Raw genomic sequence first — 20,925 nt, 5'->3', positions numbered from 1 at the left:
CAGAGGCTGAGGGGGGGGGGGGGGCATTCTTGTGACATACTCCATAAAGATCACATACAGTGGGTTGACTGTGTTTTATTATGTCACAAGGGCTATCATAGTCTTTCCCTTTGATGTTGTTTGCCCTTTCAACAGCAGAATCGCCACTCTTTCTTCTACTTTGGAAGCTGGTTTAAATGTCTTACATTAACGCGATGTCCTCGATAGCATAAATGTATTTTCATCACCATATGTTTGCAGTAAGAAAAACTGCTATCATGGTGCTGTGCAAGCTTGTTCATATCCAGACAAATGGAATAAAAAGCAACTGGGTAAAACAAAAACTACCAGGCTAAAAATGTAAAAATCATAGATACAAAAAATTATTATAAAATGACTTTTTCTGTACAAATTTGCATTTTCTAAAACATTATTTTCCTAAGAAGTGAAAACAGATCTGCACTTACTTTTTACTCATGAATAAACCCTGCAGGGGACCCTCCAGGTGCTGAAAGCTCTGGACTGGAGAGGCTTGGATTAACCCCTACTGTGCATCCATTTCAACCTCCTTCCCTCCCTCCCCCTCCAAATAGCCCCCACTAGCCTCCTCCTTCCCTGCTCTAGTTTTCTTTGTGTCTCATGCACCCTGCTAGGCAGGTGTCAGAGCCCTGAATGCTGGTAAAGGCCCTGTTGATGGATACCACAGATGGAGCGTGGAAATTGGCAGAATAGGCCTCAGCCACAGGCCATTTCTTGGGGTCCAACAAAGGCTGCAAAATAACTCAACAAAAATCCCCAAAGATCACAAAGAGAAAGTGTCATTTGTCATTTACTCTGGGCCTGTGAGGGGGTATCAGCGAGGCTAAAACTCCTCCTGACTTGCACCCGAGTAAACATGGTAGAGGTCATTCATATCATTCCCTGTGGACTGGATGACTTCGGATCAGAAAATGCTTAGCTGCTCTATTGTGTTATCTTTCCTGAAGAATAAAATGTCTGAGAGTGGCAGGGCACATCTCTCTGGCTCCGAGCCCTGCTTAAAGCCTCAGATAAAACACTAGAAAAACAGAAACATGTAGGCAGTCTTTTGGAGGGAGAGAGAAAAGCCAGCTGGGAGCTGGATTTCCTAAAAGATCCTTGGGTTTTCAAAAATTCTCTTTCAGAAGCAGTACTTTAAGGCCAAGCCTTAAATAATATCATGGAAGGAGGACCGTACAATCTTATGTGGGATAAACTTTCCAACTCGTAACAGGTTTTCAAGGCAACTCTGTCCCCAGTGGTCTGCGTATCCCTTTATGCATTGTGTATAGTGCATTGTATTATCTCTAATAAATATAGTTCTTGAATGGTTGTCAGCTTGTGTTTGGTGGGGGGACCTGTGAAGTTCTTTTTCGAAAATATATGTCCATTTGTAGCCTTTGTTGGGACACTGGTAATTATGGAATTCCACCATGTGACTGAATCCCTTTGAAATGGAGCAGCGAAATCCAGTTCTTTAACTAGGATGAAATATTTCCTGAGGCCACAGAACAGGTCATGTGGGGGGACCGTGGGGGAGGGGGGATATTAAGAGACACAAAAGATGGTTCTCTACTTCTGCAACTCCACTTTTAATTAAAGTCTGCGCTTGGCCCACTGATACTACTTATCGCTTCTGCATGCTTGCTGATTTACTTCGGAAGGGAGGAATTTGTAATCCTGTGGCATAGATGATTGCAGTTCTGTGTTTAATCCTTTTGTGAAATGACCACTCTCTTCTGTTCTCTGAATCTAATTGTTGCTAGGTAAGGTGTTCCCAGTCACTAGGGCTGTAAACGTGGAGGAGAGTTGCACAACGGCATTTGAAGGTGTGAAGTTCATAGCTAGACTCTGTGTTACTAATAAATGACATCTATGGTGAAAGCCAGTAATGTGGTACAATGCCAGCCAGATATCACTAAGATGCCTGTTTACTAAAGTGTGCCAAGCAGTTCATGCATGAATTAGTATGTGCTAGCAGTGCATGTGTGTGTGCTATGTGCTAACCCTATCCACACTGGCATATAGCATACACTAATTCTTGTGCTAACTGCCTCTTATGGGGTGGGATAGGGGCAAGTTATGAAGGAGGAATGGGCATAGACTGCACATTATAGTTAGCATGGGTACTTTATACCTTATAGAATAGCATTCTAGTGCACATTTGCACCTAACTACCAATTATTGGTAGCCATACTGGATCAGACCAATGGTCCATCTAGCTCAGTATCCTGTTTTCCAAACAGTGGCCAAGCCAGGTCTCAAGTACCTGGCAGAAACCCAAATCATGGCGATACTCCATACTGCAAATCCCAGGACAAGAAGTTGCTTCCCATGTCTGACTCAATAGCAGACTATGGACTTTTCCTCCAGGAATTTGTCCAAATCTTTTTTAAACCCAGATACGCTAACCGCTGTTACCACATTCTCCGGAAAAGAGTTCCAGAGCTTAATTATTCGTTGAGTGAAAAAATATTTTCTCCTATTTCTTTGAAAAGTATTTCTATGTAACTTCCTTGAGTGTCCCTTAGTCTTTGTATTTTTGGAACGAGTAAAAAATTGATTTACTTCTACTTGTTCTACACCACTCAGAATTTTGTAGACCTCAACCATATCTCCCCTCATCTGTCTGTTTTCCAAGCTGAAAAGCCCTAACGTTTTTAGCCTTTCCTCATACTCATATGTCTAAGTGCTAATTTGTAGAATTACTACCTCAACATACAATAAAGAATTTTATTTTTCAGTAGTTATATGGCATTGCCCCCAACAGTTAGCACACAGGCTTTGTACCTACTCTGCACATTTGTGCTACTACTACTACTAATCATTTCTATAGCACTACTAGGTGTATGCAACACTGTATACATTACCCCCGGATTCTATATATGGCGCTTTGCATTGCATGCACAACTTAATTGATTAATGAGGCAATCAGTGCTGATAATTGGGCAATAAGAAGCAATTATCGGCACAAATTGACAATAATTAGAATTTATGCACACATCTTTTTAGTCGTATTTAGTCATAAGAGGTGCGTATAAATTCTAGTGTGCGGTTCTGAAAAGAGGGTGTGGCCATGGGAGGGGCATAGACGGGCTGGGAATGTCCCTAAAATTTATGTGCGTTGTTATAGAATTAGCAGGATCTGTGCCTAATTGAGGCGTGGGGATTTACACCAGGTTTTCATTGCAGTTTCCTGTGCTAAGTGTTATTCTATAAACTGTGCCTAACTGTAAGTGTGGTTTATAGAATAGCATTAAGTGCTATTTCTTTTGAGCCATTTTAAGAATCTAGTACTTTCTCTATCCCTAGGGAGCTCACAATCTAAGTTTTTGTACCTGGGGCAATAGAGGGTTAAGTGACTTGCCCAGGGTCACAAGGAGCTGCAGTGGAAATTGAACCCAGTTCCCCAGGGTCTCAGGCTGCTACACTAAGCATTAGGCTACTCCTTCACGTGGTAAGTGCAAAACTTTACTGCACTTTAGTAAAAAAAAGCCCCTATAGTTCCTTTCCTCTTTTAGGGTTCCTTTTACTACTGCTAAGACCATTTCTAATGAAGCAGTGTTTCAGGCATTTTTCAATTATTGTTTTTTTCAAGTCACACGCAAATGTTCGCTTTAGCACGCATTACCTGGAAAAGGTTAATGCGGGAGCACTTACTGTCTCCTATTTAGGAAGTGTTAAGTGCTCCCATGTTAATTCTGTGTTCATTAGTTAGCATGTGCTAATGTAAACGCGCTAGCTGGTTAATGCTTCCATGCCCATTCTCTGCCCATGACATGCCCCCAGTAAAAATAATTTTTAAAAAATAGCTAACGCACCAAGTTAGTACATGCTGAAAGGCAAAATACCACAAAATGCTTTAACATTTTTTACAGTAAGCTTTCCCCCCCGTGTTATGCATACATTAGCACTTAATGTGATTTAGTAAAAATGGCCCCTTAATTTCCTTGGGTTCAATATTCAGACCATGGGAGGTAGCCGAATTGTCTCCCACGGTCGGTACTGAACCCAGATATTCAATCCCAAGCTATTTCCGGTGACTGGCATTGAATACCTGGGTTTATTTTGGCCAGTTTCAACTTAACCGCCAAGTCAATATTCAGCACAGGTCAGTTAAGTTGAAATCAGCCAAAGATAGGCCTGCTATTTTGGCTGCCTAATTTGGCCACAAAACTTAGCAGGTGATATGGTGAATATTGGCGGATAGCATGCAATATAATCGGCTATCACTAAGCGCTAACCGGCGATAGTCAGCGGGATCTAGCCATCTGTCTCCCGCTGAGTATCGCCAGATATCCGATTAAGTACCATTTAACTGTCCGACTTGTGTATCATAAGCATGAGTAGATCACTACCCTACTTACAGAGGTATTAAAGTTGGGCTTTCTATTTTATTTTGCTGACCCGATCTTTATATACTGCTAGTGTTATTAACATGTGCCATTGCATTAGTATGCGATAACATCATTAACATACTTTATTAGTTACTATTGTATATCCCATTGCATAAAATGGAACCAGTGGCAAATTAGCGTGTTAATGGTGGTGGTGGTGTACGCCAATGCAGCAGTGCGTTAGTCACTCTGGGGTGTCAGTCCTGTAGGAGTACGTACTCATATAGTTCATTCATTTACACGAAATATCCTAGGACAATTTTGATGGGCTTTACAACTTATAATCTAAACATTTTTGATGTATTTTAGCAATCTGTAAAGCTGAGTCAACCACCCGAGAGGTTAGTAGAGAGAATAGTCTGGGTTCCAGTCTCCAATACTTTTGCACAGGATTGAATTCTTTAACTGCATTGCTGGCAGAAGGCTTCCATACTATGTATGATTGAGTAATAGATTTGGTGCGTTTATTAGTTCAAGTAGCCTGAATGAAACTGAATAAGAAAAACAGATGGAAATAAAAGAGACGGTCTCTTTAGTAGAAATTAAAACGAGCCTTGTGTTCCAGCATTGTGTTCTTACTTATGCTTCACTGCTTCCAGTGCAGGAAATGAGCTTACAGACAGAATCGTAAGCCATTGTCTTCTTATTTCAACTAAAAAATAAAAGTAATGCTGGTTTCTCTTTTACATAGAATCGTTGCTGATAGAGATGTTATTTGTGATGAGAATATTTCAGTGCAATATTCTAATGGCTAGATATTAAGGAAAGTGAGACAAAAAAAATATTAACTTTCCCGCCCACGAAGGTCAGTTTTTAACTTCAATAGTTTTACAATAGTCCTTCTTTGTCGAAGAATGTATTTCCTGCAGTTTCAGGATGGGGAAAATGTATCCACAGAAATACAAACAACGAGGATTGCTGAGGGAATTTGGCTAATCTTAAGAGATATGACAAAAGTACCCCATTGACTTTTGCACAAGATTTTGCTTGCATGACTGATTTTTCTGTGGACTTTCTTTCCCCTTCCAAAAAGGCTGTTAGTTAAAAGAAGTACTAGTTCAAAATTGCACAAGTGAACTGACTTCTAGGCCTTATGCACTTCTCACCTTATTTTTGCTAAATGCTTAAACGTGGTTATCAATGTTAGAATTATGAAACAAAGGCAAGTTCATAACCTGTGCTGTGTAAACAATTAGAATATTCCTATTAGCCAATCAGCTGCAGGTTATAGCCAGCAACTGTAACTATAGAAGGAATTTGGAATTCACAGCTAAAATGATGAGTAAGGGAGCAATAAAATAAATTGTGGATTGTAATTTCTTGAACAAGCTGGGCAATTCTATAAGCTTGTGTCTAGAGCTATGTGCCACTTATGAGCATCAAAGGCACCTTTAATTGGTGGTTTTACACTTAAGTATACTCTCCCTCATATATAAAACCATTTAACCAGCCAGGAACAGCTCCTGGCTGGTTATATGGCACTTAACCGGCTATCTAGCAATATTCAGCGGGAGATCTCTGGTTATCTCCCGCTGAATATTGTCGGTTAGCACTTAGCGGATAACCGATTATTTTGTGCAATATAACCAGCTATCCGCTCATATTCAGTGAATCGCTGGCTAACTTTGGCAGCCAAACTTGGCCACCAAAATAGCAGGCCTATCTTTGACCAGTTTCAATTTATCTGGCCAACGCTGAAATCAGCTTGGATGGTTAAATTGAACCCGACCAAAAAACACCTAGATATTCAATGCCAGCCTGGCTAACTCCCAGAACCACTAGGAATTATTTTATAAAGTAGTGCCTAAATGCTATAGCATGTAACTCCAAGGTGGAGGTAAACATGGGAGGAGCATGTGTGGACCATAAGCATGGTACCAAGTGATATGCATAACTTATAGAATATTATTAGTCACATGGCACACTTAGGTGAGACCTACCATACTATGGCATCAGGGATCCTGTTTAAGTTTTGACATGTCAGTGTAGATTTGCACTAGTATTCTATAATGACTTAGGCATGCCTAAGAGCCATTACAAAACTGGTGCAAAGTGAGTACCATTATAATACCCAAATTAAGGTATTATTGAATTGCCTCCAAGGTGTCTATCCTATGGGGTAGAAATACTGTTTTATAAAGGGAGTTTATGCATCTATCTACCTAAAACTCTTTGGAAAATACCTATACACATTTATACTTGCTTTGACCAATGCTTCCTCTAAGCTGAGTGGGAGTCCTCCTTCTACAGTCCTGCCAGTAGGGGGTGCAGCTTCACTCTCACATTTTCAATAGTGAGGGATGGGAAGTTCTGAATGACTCCAGGGAACCTGCCTGTCTCTAGCGATTGAAAACACAATATTGAAGCACCCCCCCCCCCCCACTGGTAGCAATCCATTTGGAGGACTCTTGCTCAGCTTAGAGGAAACAGTGGGTCTGACCCTGTACAGATCTGCCTGTCAAACTTAAGCAATTCTATATGAATCTTATCAACAGGATTTAGGCTCCTGCCTGGTTAAACCCCACTGAGCTGGCCAACTGCCAATATTCAGTGGGACTTTACCAGGCTGTGCCATTGAATATTGGCTCTGACCTCTGTGAAACTGTTTGGATAAAACCAGAGCAGTCCGTGGGCAGAGATATTTAGCGGTGATATTTAATCCACTAACTGGTTAAGTAAGTGAATAAAGTTAGGACAGCAAAAATGCACACCAGTCTGAATGTCGACTGGTATGTGATTAGCTTCTGGGTGACTACTGTAACCTAGATATTCAGTACTGGTTCCGGGACATGGCCCAGCATTGAATATCTAAACACTGACCACCGAGGGCTGAATATTGACCACTATGTATGAAAGTGGCAGCTCTGTACCTGAAATGTCCTCCACTAATTCTGGGAATGTTGTTTTAGCACTAGAATGAATGTGTCATCCAGCAAAAACATAATGAGCCTGGATGTCTTTCCAGCACATTTCCCTATGAGCTGGTCAATGGCTGGAAGAATAAATGGTACTAGCAATGTGTTGAACCATCAGCAGCAGCATTATAAAATAAAGGAGATTTTCCTGAAGAGGGAAAGGGAAATGGGACTTGATATACTGCTTGTCTGAGGTTTTTGCAACTATATTCAAAGTGGCTTACATGTATTCAGGTACTTATTTTGTACCAGGGGCAATGGAGGGTTAAGTGACTTGCCCAGAGTCACAAGGAACTGCAGTGGGAATTGAACTCAGTTCCCCAGGCTCAAAGTCCACTGCACTAACCGCTAGGCTACTCCTCCATAGAGGGCAAATAGATCAGAAGTCTGTCATAATTTACCCTATATTCTGTGCCCCCCCCCCCCCGATGCTTTCTTACATCATCTTCCTGACTGCCTATCTCTAATGTGAGGGGTGGACTGATAGTGATCTGGGCCTCTGGCAATAAGGGTCATAGGCCCCTTACCACCCATCTGACCTACATTACTGGTTGTTACTGGTTAGGGGAGAGTGGGCCCTCTACTGCTGTGGGCCCCTAGAGCACTGCCCTATTGATAGACTTGTCAGTCTGCCCCTGGGAGAAGTTACATATTCGTGAACTGCTGATGAATATAGAGCTGCTTTTGAGTATTGTCCTCAATCGCACTTTTTGTTTATGCATTTATTTTTTTCTTTCATGGTTTTTAAGTCACAACTTTGTTCCTGGATGCCTATTGGAGAGGTCTGCTAACTACTACTCCTAAGTGGATCAGGCATGTTTACATTTAGTTCCTTCTTCAACTGGCCCAAATAGCACAGGCTTAAATGTGGAACTGAACTTCCACATTCGCTGTGTGTCAGTGGCGTAGCCATAGGTGGGCCTGGGTGGGCTGGGGCCCACCCATTCAGGGCTCAGGCCCATCCAACAGTAGCACACGTTTAGTGGTAGCTGGTGGGATCCCAAGCTCAGCCAGCTGAAGATTTTCTCCTGATGGTAATGAAAACGCTACTCTCCATGATACCGGCACCTGCGCATGCTGCTGCAAACTGCCAAGGTGGAAAGAAGCATTTTTCCACCAGCTGAGGTATTTTTTTTTTGGGGGGGGGGGGGGACACTTGATGCCCACCCACTTCTTGCTTAGGCCCACCCAAAATCTGTTGTCTGGCTATGCCCCTGCTGTGTGTCCAAACATCCCTAAGTGTGAGGAAGTAAGATGTCTGTTCTGTACACTTTTCAACCTGCACTTGAGGAAATGATCAACCCTAATAAACGTAAAGAATATGTTTTACATTTTTGGATATGCTCTGTTGCCTTATTCTGTTATTGTCAAGCACGTTCTAATTGCTCATTTGGCCTTCTTCTAGCACCCTCTGCCCCAGTATCTGAGGAAGGCTCTGACATCGATTCTGAGCCCGATTTACCACTAAAGAGGAAGCAGCGCCGAAGTCGAACAACCTTCACGGCAGAGCAACTAGAAGAACTGGAGAGGGCCTTTGAGAGAACCCATTATCCTGATATTTATACACGTGAGGAGCTGGCACAAAGAGCTAAACTTACAGAGGCCCGAGTACAGGTACTATCTTTAGGATACATAATTATCATTACCTGGATAATTTCTAAGCTTCACGGTGAAGCTTGAATTCTCCACTGATACCAGACAAGTGTTTGTTTCTGTTTTGTGTAATAGGTCATGTATAATAATAATGTTGGGCCTGATATTCAAAATAATTTAAATTGCCAAAAGAAGCTCCTGGCTGTTTTAATCACATGTCCAGGGCTAACTGGGCATTTTCAATGACACTTAATTGGATAGTGCCACTGAAAATGCCCAGTTAGAGACAAGCTAAAACCAACTATTTTTTTCTTTTGGGGGGGGGGGGGGGGGGGGCTTTCCAGGGGTTGAATCAGCACTTAGCTGGTTAAGTGCTGATTTTCAGTACTTAACCGGCAAAGATAACTGCGTAAGACGCAGTCTTATCTGTATGTGCTTCTTCATAGCCGGTTAAGTGGTGAATTTCACACATAACGGGCTATGTTTTTGTCAGCTCCACATACCCGAAATTCAATGCCGGAGCCTGGATGTGGTCCGGCATTGAATTTCTGGGTTTAACGCCTGTGGCAGTCAGCAAAAGGCTGATCACTGCTGGCTGAATATTGGCCCAATAATAATAACAACAAATGTTAAGGTTTACAGGCCTAGCGCTTGAAGAATTCTACTTTGCCATTCAGGGGTTAGTAGGTTGCCATTAGTGATTTCCCATAATGGTACAAAGAATACAAGAATATTATTGTTGTTGCCCAATTATGTTTGGGTAGCTTGAGGCAAAGAGTGTTAATGTGACTTATCCAAAGACAGATTGACAGTTTGTGGCAAAGCTAGGCTTGCAACCCAGGGACCCTGACTCTGCCCTGTGCTTCTTAACCTTTATGGGATATCTTTGGCACCAAATGACATGTTTTGTTTATTTCTGGACATTTTAATTTCATGAATTTCAATCATCTAGATATCGTAAGACTTTGTGCCAGCCTGACAGTAGAAATCAATTCATTGGCAAACACACTTCTTAATCTATGCATAGAATATATAGAGGGGCATAATCGAACGGGGATGACTATCTTTAAGTGTGCCCATCTCTAAGGATGTCCTGGCGAAGGGGCGGGGAAACCTGTATTATCGAAACAAGATAGGAGTCCATCTTTCGTTTCGATAATATCGTCAGGGACGCCCAAATCTCAACATTTAGGTCGACCTTAGAGATGGCCGACCGCGGTTTTCGCCTATAATGGAAACCGAGGATGGCCATCTCAAAAATGACCAAATCCAAGCCATTTGGTTGTGGGAGGAGCCAGCATTCATAGTGCACTGGTCCCCTTCAGATGCCAGGACACCAACCGGGCACCCTAGGGGGCACTGCAGTGGACTTCACAAATTGCTCCCAGGTGCATAGCTCCCTTACCTTCGGTGCTGAGCCCCCCAACCCCCCCCCCCCAAACCCACTCCCCACAACTGTACACCACTACCATAGCCCTAAGGGGTGAAGGGGGGCACCTACATGTAGGTGCAGTGGGTTTGTGGTGGGTTTTGAAGGGCTCACATTTACCTGCACAAGTGTAACAGGTAGGGGGGATGGGCCTGGGTCCACCTGGCTGACATGCACTGCACCCACTAAAACTGCATACTGCTGTCATGGAGCTGGGTATGACATTTGATGCTGGCAAAAAATTAAAAAAAATTTTTTTAGGGTGGGAGGGGGTTGGTGACCACTGCGGGAATAAGGGGAGGTCATCCCCAATTACCTCCAGGGGTCATCTGGTCAGTTTGGGCACCTTTTGGTCGTGAAACAAAATGGACCATGTAAAGTCGACCAAATGCTTGTCAGGGATGCCCTTCTTTTTTCCATTATCGGCCGAGGATGCCCATTTCTTAATCACCCCAGTCCCTCCTTCGCTACAGTGCTGACACGCCCCCGTGAACTTTGGTCGTCCCCGCAGTTGAGGACGCCCAAAATCGGCTTTCAATTATGCCGATTTGGGTGACCCTGAAAGAAGGATGCCCATCTCCTGATTTGTGTCGGAAGATGGGCGCCCTTCTCTTTAGAAAATGCCCCTGATAGTCTCAAGATACCATTTTCAGATCAAGTTAATCATGAGGATTTTGCAAACTTGTTAAAGAGTTCATAAGACATAAAACATTTTCCTACTCATTCTTTAGAGGGCGTCTAAAATTAGGCACCATTTTTGCATGCATGTGTATGGGTGACTTCTATATATGGTACCAAAAAATTCAATGCTGAAAAAGCGCTATTCTATAAGCCACACTTAAAGTTAGATGCAGTTTATAGAATAGTGCTTATGCCTGTGACTCAGGCCTAACTGTAGGCATGGCCATTTGCTCGAACTGAAACGTGGTGCAAATGTATGTGCCTAAATTGGTCCAGTATCCACTGTATTCTATAACAGTATGTGAAAATGCTAGGAACATCCCCATTCCATCCATGACCATCCTAATTCCACACCCCTTTTTTAACTTGTGCATAAAATTTAGGCATGGATCCCACACCTAAATTTACACACATTAGTTCCAATTAAATCTAATTAGTGACAATAATTGCATGTTAAAAGGCCAATTATTGGAGCTAATTACCTTGCTATTCAATGAAATTGTGAGCCCAAATTGGGTACAAATCCAAATTTGCACTCAATTTTTAGCAACATTTATAGAATTAGGGCAATAATGCAAGTGCAAGCTGTATACTCAACAGTATTCTATAATGTGAGTGTGCAACTTCCTTAGCATTTAAATGTGAGGGGTGTACACATGAAAGAGCATTGGTGGGATATGAGTGTCTCCCACTTCCTTAAAAGAAATGGCCCCAAGTACTTGAAGAACAGGATCACCCTCTATACACCTCCAAGGGCACTAGGTCTTCTCAAGGAGTTTCTCTAACCACACCCTCTCCAAAAGACATTACACAATTAAGTAAGCGTTCTCTGGAGTAGCCTCCACACTCTGGAATGCACTCCCTGAAAGGCTTCGCTTAACACAAGACTATCTCTACTTCAGGAAGCAGGTGAAAGTTTGGCTTCTTCAACCAGGCCTTTAATGGAAGAAGTAACTGACTTGTTAGTCACACACAAACACACACACACACACACACACTCACAGGGCCGGTCTTAGCAATTGCGGGGCCCTGTGCAGACCAGTTCGCTGGGGGCCCCTCAGTCTTGCCCCAGCCAGCTTTTACCCGCCCCCACCCAGCCCCTTGTTGACCAGATATGTTTTAAATATTTTTGTTTATTTCAAATAAAGACAAATCAAGCAAAACTTGTATACAAAACCTAATTCAAATATGAAAAATGCTATACTAGGAAACCTTTGGGTTTTTAAAGCAAAACCATGTGCACGTAAGGACTAGTTACATGAATTAAAATGAATCCCCTTAATATGTAATACTTGGTAGCAATAATGAAACAATGATTGAATATTCAGATAGCAAGCAGCCTGAGCCAACAGATTTATTTTCCACTGAACATAATTAACTTTGTATGAACTTGGCTGCTAATAGTGTGCTGAACTGGACAACGTAGGCGCATTTAGCCACACCCTTATATCAGCCATGGCACATATAAACAGTAATCATTGAAAATATTACACCAGTACATGAGAAGAAACATAACTTGTTTTTTTTCATTATAAATAATTTCTGTAAGCAGTTACAGCTCCAGTATACCCAAAATGACACAAACCAAATTAGCATACAGATTCTGCATGCAGCACAAATTCCAGAAAAATAGAACATTGCTATACATTGCAAACTAAGACAGGAGATGTAAATTCTCAAATTGGACATATTCACATATTCCAAACACTAAAATAAAAATAAAATGATTTTTTTCTATCTTTGTTGTCTTGTGACTTTGTTTTTCTGATCATGTTGGTCCCAGTCTCTGATTCTGCTGCTCTCTATCTGCTCCCTTAACTCCACTTCCAGGGCTTCCTTTCCATTTATTTCTTTACTTTCCTCCTTTCTTCTTCATTTCTTGGCCTATATCCATAGGTAAAAGCTGGGTCCTCCGTGGACTTGACTGGAGGAGGTAAAGAGTGGATCCAGCTTTTGCCTATTTTCTCCAGCCATGTGCAGTTTTCTCCTCTTTTCCCTTTCCCTCATCTCCATCAGTATACATCTCCTTCCTCTTTCTTCCCTCCCTCCATCCATCCATAGCAACTCTCCTCTCTCCCCTGCCCTCCCCACCCATCCATGTTCAGTGATTCTCCTTTGCCCCCTGTCCTCCCTTCTCATCCACATCCAGTGATTTTCCTCTGTCCCCTGTCCTTCCCTCCTATCCATGTCCAGCATTTCTCCTCTCTCCCCTCCCCTCCATCCATGTGCATCTCCTTCCTGTCTTCCCTCACCTCCATCCATGTCCAGCAGTTCTCCTGCTCTCCCCTCCATCCATCCATGTCCAGCAACTCTCCTTTCTCCCCTGCCCTCCCCACCCATCCGTGTCCAGCAATTCTCCTCTACCCTCCCCTCCCATCCATGTCCAGCGATCCTCCTTTGCCCCCTGTCCTCCCCTCTCATCCACATCCAGTGATTCTCCTCTGTCTCCTGCCCTGCCCTCCCCTCCCATCCATGTCCATCTATTCTCCTCTGTCCTCCCCTCCATGTCCAGTGACTTGCCCCAGCCCCCAACTTACCCCCCTTTTCAGCCCCCAAGTTTCAGTACCCAACCCCAGCCTCAGCCCCACCTGTGCCCTCAGTGTTCCACAGCCCTCCTTTCCTTCCAGCCTCCCTGTGTTTAAAAAGTCGCAGCGGCGGCAGCATCAGTGAAAACGTAGGCTCACCTCTAGCCTTTAAGCCTTCCCTTCTCTCTCAGCATGCACTGTGCCGTCTTTCTCTGATGCAATTTCCTGTTTCCGGTTTCTGCGAAGGCGGCACAGTGTATGCTGAGAGAGAAGGGAAGGCTTAAAGGCTAGAGGCGAGCCTGCTTTTTCACTGCCACTGTCACCGGTGCGACTTTTTAAATGCAGGGTGGCTGGAAGGAAAGCAGTGAGGATCAAATGGCAGGGAGCAAGAGGAAGCGTCGAGGGGCCCCTGGAGGCATGAGGCCCTGTGCGACCGCTCCTGTTGCCTCTGCCTAAGACCGGCCTTGCACACTCACACAGAAGTAACATGGGCTGCACATACTACAGATCTCCTATTAGCTACTATTTGAAGAGTTTTTCCTCCTACATGCTTCTAAAAAGTAAGACTGCAGAAGCAATTGACTTCGAAAAACTATTCATTTTCAAAAATTAGAACATCATCATTAAATTAACATTTTAAAAACAAACAACTTAGAGTAGTTCTAAATAAACCACTTTGGTTGTATCACAGAAAGGCAGTATATCAAGAATATAGTAATAATAATAATAAATATGCATATGTTCCAATTGTTTTTTTTCTGTTTTACGACTGTTTATTGTACTTATGCCTTGACTTGAAGATACCCTGATTCCATTACACAATGCTAGCATAAACTTGCATTGGTATACCTAAATGTAGGTGCAGCCATTATGCCAGATCAATCGTATGTGTAAATAGGCCTGCCCAGTAGCGTAGCCAGGAAGTTTTTACAGGGGGTACATCTCTCGCATGCCCCTGTCTCCCCTATGCGCTGTGTCCCCGGTACCTTAAAATCATTTCTGCTGCAGTCCTCACCATGGCAATGGCAGCGGCACTCATAGGCTGCCTATGGCTTGCAGCGGGACTTCCTCTCTGAACCGTCCCCCCACTTCTGATGCAACTTCCTGTTCTATGAAGGGTGGGATGATTTACAGAAGAAGTCCTGGTGCAGGCCACAGGCAGCCTCTGAGTGCTTCTGCCTGAGCAAAGACTGCAGTAGAGATGATTTTAAGGTATGGGCGTGGGGAGGTCTGACAGGCGGTGCGTATGCAATACACGCATCTAGTATAGATATGCCACTGGGCCTGCCTAAGAGAGGACTGCAATTCACATGACTTACATTATTTAAGTGGCAGACCCGCCCATGCCCCACCAGCTCTATGGCTGGTATAAGCGTTTGCCCCTAATCACGTATGCACATATATACCCAGATATGCTAATATTCTATAAAAGAAAGCAGGCATCTACTTTCCTTAATAAAATACGTTCTTATTAGGTGCCCTCTAGAATTAACCATTTAAGTAGACATATTTTATAATGTCAGGCCATGCATGTGTGCAAATTGCCTATTATAAAAAAACTGTTGTGAAAGTATGCACATTTGCACTTTGCCTGTGGTGTAGCCAGGGACAAGGTCTCAGCGGAGCACATGACGAGCCTGCAAGTTGGCACACTGATTATTAAATTCTTTAATTTGCACATGCAATTGTGCATTTTACATGTGTTCATTTACACTTGGGATAGAGCAGGTGTAAATGTCCTTGCCTGCCACTTATATTAGTATTTTGTAAAGATGCCTATATGTCTTTATGAAATAGGCTTAAAAGAGGTGCCCTGTTTAACTTTCTATCCTAGGCACCCTGTTATGAAATTACTCACATACTAGGGTACCTATTTTTAGGCAGCAAATATGAACATATTTGGAGCCCATTCTATACAGACAAGTAGACACCTACTTTTCCTTATAGAATACTAGTGTAACAGGTCAAATACATGCCTACATTGTAGGTGTGAGCCAATTTGCTGGTGTAAGTGCTAGCATCTAGATTCTGAAAGTATGTCCATAGGTTATTTATAAATTCTTATTTATTGCAATTCAAACTGTGCCAAAATACAACCATAACAGCATAACACATCCGACAAATCGATGTTTGACACTGCCCCCTCTCCCTCCCTCCCTCCCTCCCCCCTCCAACCCAACCCAACCTCTCCCTCCCAATCATAACCTAACAGTTCAATATTTTACTTCTCGCTACTGGGGTGAGAGAGTCCCAAAATGGAGACCAAGTAGTACAGAACTGTTCACCTCATGTCCATAGGTTATATTTTTGTATAATCTATGTTTGTAAAATGTGTTCCCGCCCACTCTCTGCTCAAACTCCTCCTATGTGAGCACCAACCTGCTAATATTGGCACCTACTTACAGAATAACGCATAGCCAGAAACCGCTCATTCACATACATAGATTGCCATTTACGTGCGTTAACTCTAGGTGGCTCCGTAAAGAATTATCTTCCCCATGCTCTCCTTTGTTCTTTCTCTTATCTGGCCACTGTGATTTGCTGAGAAAATGCTCTCAAAACTGAATTATACTGACCAGTCCTAATGTGGACATTGAAAGTGGCATAAGTCAAATGAATGCATTAGATCTAATTGTCTGGGACAATGCACAAAAATTTCAGATGACAAGAAAACGCTGATTTAAGAATATAAATTCAGACTACTTTAGCTTCAAAGACAAATGTGCAATAACCACTTAAACGTTGTTCATTTATTTTTCTAAGGCACTGACCCAGAGTTAGCCAAAAAACAGAAGTCTTACTAACATAACAGCTGTCTTAATGTGGCTTTAACCCTGTGACTTCCCCACATTCCTTAAGGCTTCCTCAGTTCCCTGGGGACCCATCATGTCTCACACTACTGCTATGATCTATAGTTTAACAAATTCCCTAGAACATCTAACATATGGACCTTTTACTTTACTCAGCATGGGAGAATGGAGAGCAGTCAATCAATGATTAAAATACCAGAAGAAATCCTTGTTTAATGTTGGCGTCATCTTGAAAGTAGTTGCAGCTCTTCGGTGGCACATTCACATCACCTTGTAAAACAAATAATCCAGCGAAAAGGATTATTTTATTGCACAGATATGGTTGGAGCTAAGCTCAGTCTAGTTACTGTTTAAATCCTTGTTGACCACTGTAACGCAAAAGTGCAGAGATGAGGAGAACTCATGGGGCCTGACCAAGACCTCATAAAAAGGAGAGAGTTAAAACATTTTAGTGCGTATGTATTTGCAATAGATTTCTGTTTTGGTTGGGGGTGGGTGGAGGTGGGTGAGGGTGGGGAAAGGAGAAGGGTAGAGATGTGCATTCGTTAATGTGCATGAGGGTCGTTAGCGTGCCCTAGAAGACTCAGGCCCAAAACTCCAGCGCCAGAAAATACAGCTACAACGCTAATAGTATGCAAATAATATGTGTGCTACTAGCTTTGAGCATTAGGAAGGGGGAGTATGGTGTCTGGCGCATGTGCTGAAGAGTTGTGCGTTAAGCACAGCTCTTCAGCAAATACCCAGAATGCCAGAGGGGAGGAGAGAAGGAGGAGGAAGAAGCGTTGACTGCCGTGCTTCTTCTTTTCTGGCTTCTTATCGGAAAGGCATTTTGGAAAAAGACCTCCATGTTTGAAGTGTTGTTTGTGAGTGACTGGGTTCAAGAGAACTGTTGTAGCCAATCAAAAAGAAAAACTTTTAAATTAAGTTTTCAGGATTTCACAGGACTCTCCACAAATGCCATGCTGACTGTAACTAACCAGAAAGGGAACCAGCAAACCACGAACATCCCCTTCACGATGGCCAGGGTGAGGGTGAACCTGTTCTCCCCGACCTGGGCTGGCTTGCCAGGTTGTTTCATTGCTTCATTACTTGCTGGGTTACCTAACGCCAGCTCCAAGCTCACGTAAGGATCCCAGCGGTAAGAGCTCCCTTGTTCAGGGCGTTCTTCAAGCATCGGGTGAATCTGTAATGACTGCATTTAATGTGATTTGCATGATTTGCATGCTACTTGTGGTATCCTCCGGCACTGTCATTGTTTCCCGCAAAGGTACCTGATGGCGGCGGTGGGGGAGGGTTGGCGGTAGGGGGAAGGGGGGTCGGCGGTGGGGGAGGGGTGAAAGCAGGGGGCCAGGGCTAAATCTGCGGGGTCCCATGCCCCCGTGGCTCCACCTAGCTACGCCCCTGCCGGTAAAAAGGCCCACAACTGATTTAGGTTTTGATCTTGCTATGGAAAAGTGGAAAAACAAATAGGAGATGAGTTAATATATTTCTGACTAGCTCCCAAGGGTCACAAATGTAACGGTGGTTCAATAAAAAATATCTTTTAGATAATCTCTAATTTCTACACATCTAAATAAACCACTTTGTTCATATTACTATGAATTGGAAATTTAGCTGTTTTCTTTTTAATAGCACGAACTTCTCAAGACACAGGAGCCAAACTTAGATCTACTCGGAATGTGTAATTTTTAAGAAACAACCAACTTCAGGAATAAATTAATTTAAAGGGAGGGTCTCCCCAAATATGGCCTTGAGGGCCACAAACTAGTCTGGGGTTTCAGAATTTTCGCAATGAAACGCATAAGATCTATTTGTAGACACCGTCTCTATTTTATGCAAAATTCAGATTTATTGTGGAAAACCGGAAATCTTGATTGGCTTGCAGCCCTGAAGGACTGGATTTGGGGGTCCCTGATTTAAAGAATGCAATATTCTGTAGCATTAAGAGTAAGAGGCTCAGTAATAATATATCAGTATCAACATTGAAGAGGTGGTGCTGTTCCATAAAATGGGGAGCAATATTTTAAAATCAGCAGCATTGCAAACATGGCCGTTGATCACAAAAAATGCAGCCTAGCCTGCACTGTGATTTACTCATGCAAATCATGGCTGAGTAACATAAAATGAAGTATAGTTATATTTACACAGAAATTAAGGTAATAATGCACTTGCTGCAAAGTCTCTGCTAAGGAAAACCCAGGACTCAGGAGCAGACTTGCTCATGCAAGCTGAGCTCCAGAGTCAAGCTGGGTAGAGGTGAAAACAGCTGAAATTTACAAAGGCAGCCTTTCTTTTCTCAGCTCGGGATGAGGCAACAGATGTTGCAAAGACCAAATAAGAGTATTAGAAGATGATGAGCATGCCAGAGTTAAATAAAAAATATTCCTTCTTTATTCTTTAATTTGTGGTTAACAAATCAATCCATATTAACATATACAAAAAACCATCTTAGCGGAGCCTGCCAGCTGGCAAGAAGTTTTTGCAAAGTAGACAGCGGAGTAAAATTTTGATTCAGGACATCTAGCAAATAATTGGAAGCATCTAATCTATACATTAACATTAACATTGGTGCAATTAAGGCAATTCTGTGACAGGCTGTCAAACATTAGGTACCACATTTCCGTGAACTGTGAGTCTATTATAAAAGAACACGTGGAGGGGCATTTTCGAAAGAACATCCAAATCAGAATTGGGACGTCCTGATCATAACATCCCAAAAACCCTGTTCATCTCATAGCAATTTTCAAACAGGAAAGATGTCCAGACTTCCTGTTCAAAAATGCATGAGAAGGACATCCTTACGCTGGGGACATCCATCCTGAAAAACCATTTAAAAACTAAAACGTTTAAATTATAATTGAGGGAAAAAGAAGCACCAAGACGTCTGTCTAGTAGCATGAAAATAGCCACACAGATAGTCTTGCAGGTTAGTGCAGTGAATAATAAACCAAGTGACACAGGTTCAAATCCTACTGTAGCCTTTATTTTTGTAAATGTGATCCATCCAGGAAAAGAAAAATGCATACTGTACCTGGATGTATACCACTTCAGCAGGCTTGCAGGTGTCTTATATCTTTAGGTACAGTAAGTATTTTTCTGTTCCTGGAGGGAGTCCCAGAAAAAAAAGTTAATAGAGTTACAGTAGGATTTAGACCTGTGTCCCTTGGTTTACAGTCCTCTGCGCTAACCACTTGGCTACTCCTCTGACCTGCTTGCTGTGTTGTTCAGAATGGCCATAATACCTGCCAGGATCCCGCCGCTCCCGCGATTCCTGTCTTCCTCCTCGCCCTCCTATTGGTCCAATTAGGACCAATAGGAGCGAGGGGAGCTCAGGGCACTGAGGAGCAAGAAGTGAGGATGAGCACGAGCAGCAGCAGTAAGAGTGGCACGCTCTCAACTTGCGGCCATGGGTGCAGCGAAAAACAGTGCCTAACCTGCAGCCACAGGCTAAAAAGCACCCAAAAACCCGCAACTCGTGGGTATCATAAATCCCGGGGGTATTCCCACCAACATGGCAACTTTACCTGCAACTGACACAGAGTTTGGCTTTCCTTTCCAGTTTCACTTTCAGGGGAGAGGGATGGGGACAACAACCACAAGGGGATTAAGGAGGGGTCATGCCTTAATCCCTTCAGTGATCAACTGCTCAATCAGAGCACCTTTTTGTAACTTGGATGTGACTGAAATAGGTCTAGACAAAAACATCCTTCTTTGTAGACATGGATATTTCTTCCCATCTGAAAATCGCTATTGGGTCTCCTACTTTTGGGTCCTCCCTAGTTCCACCTAAAACATGCCTACAGCATGACCCCTTGTTATTTGGATAAACTGCAGTGTGAAACATTCAAATTCTGACTTTCCAAAATCAGGATTTTGGATGTTTTTAGCAGATGGACCTTTTTTTTTTTAGTCAGTTTGAGGCATCCATCTGCTTTGAAAATGAACACCTTAGGCAACTAGACTGGCATTGGTGTGTTTTTATTCCAGGTGTATGGCTGATGTAAATAACTGCATCTAAATGCGGCATTTACAGATGTTGTTTACAGTATTCCGAAAGTTGCCTGTGTAAATGTCGGACACACCCACACCCTTCCCCTGTGAACACCCCCGTCCCCCTTACAATTACACGCTAAGTCATTTTAGCATGTAATTACAGAATAGTGCTTAGGCAAGTTGCTTTACTTTTACATCTCCCGGGGCTGCATATTGAAGGGGGAGAAGATGGCCTCAGGAAACAGTTGTTGTTTCCAGAAAGCCAGGAAAAGCTGGCAGTCCATTGGACATTTTAATACAGAGCTTCCTGTTGAATTTACACAGGAAGCTCTGTATTGCTGTGATGACTGATTTTGACCCCTGATGCAGGCACCTGCTGAAACATGGGCTGTGTCGGGTCCGTCAATAAAATCTGCTTCCTCTGATTTTTGGTTCCGCTTTGTTGTTTCATCTGTGGCCACTTCACTGTTATTGTACCACATTTGGCTTGTTTGCTGGTTCCCTCTAGTCTGCTCTGCTTTGCACATTCAGATGTAAGCCAGAACAACGGAGAAATAACCATCCTGTATTGTTCAGTTGATGTTT

The 20,925-nt window shown here is 42.9% G+C and overlaps 1 protein-coding gene across 2 annotated transcripts in view; it reads left to right on the top strand.

The window, feature by feature from the left end:
- Positions 1 to 20,925, top strand: part of PAX3 (paired box 3) — a 157,785-nt gene that overhangs the window by 94,435 nt on the left and 42,425 nt on the right. For both annotated transcript variants that reach the window (XM_030216170.1, XM_030216169.1), the window contains exon 5: positions 8,715 to 8,923. In XM_030216170.1, the coding sequence (XP_030072030.1) occupies positions 8,715 to 8,923 (209 nt within the window). The remainder of the gene's footprint in view (positions 1 to 8,714; positions 8,924 to 20,925) is intronic.

This window comes from Microcaecilia unicolor, chromosome 10 (genome assembly GCF_901765095.1).
Source record: "Microcaecilia unicolor chromosome 10, aMicUni1.1, whole genome shotgun sequence".
NCBI classification, from domain to species: Eukaryota; Metazoa; Chordata; class Amphibia; order Gymnophiona; family Siphonopidae; genus Microcaecilia; species Microcaecilia unicolor.
The sequence above is the reverse complement of the archived record's forward strand: the minus strand, read 5'-3'. Positions and strand labels throughout refer to the sequence as shown.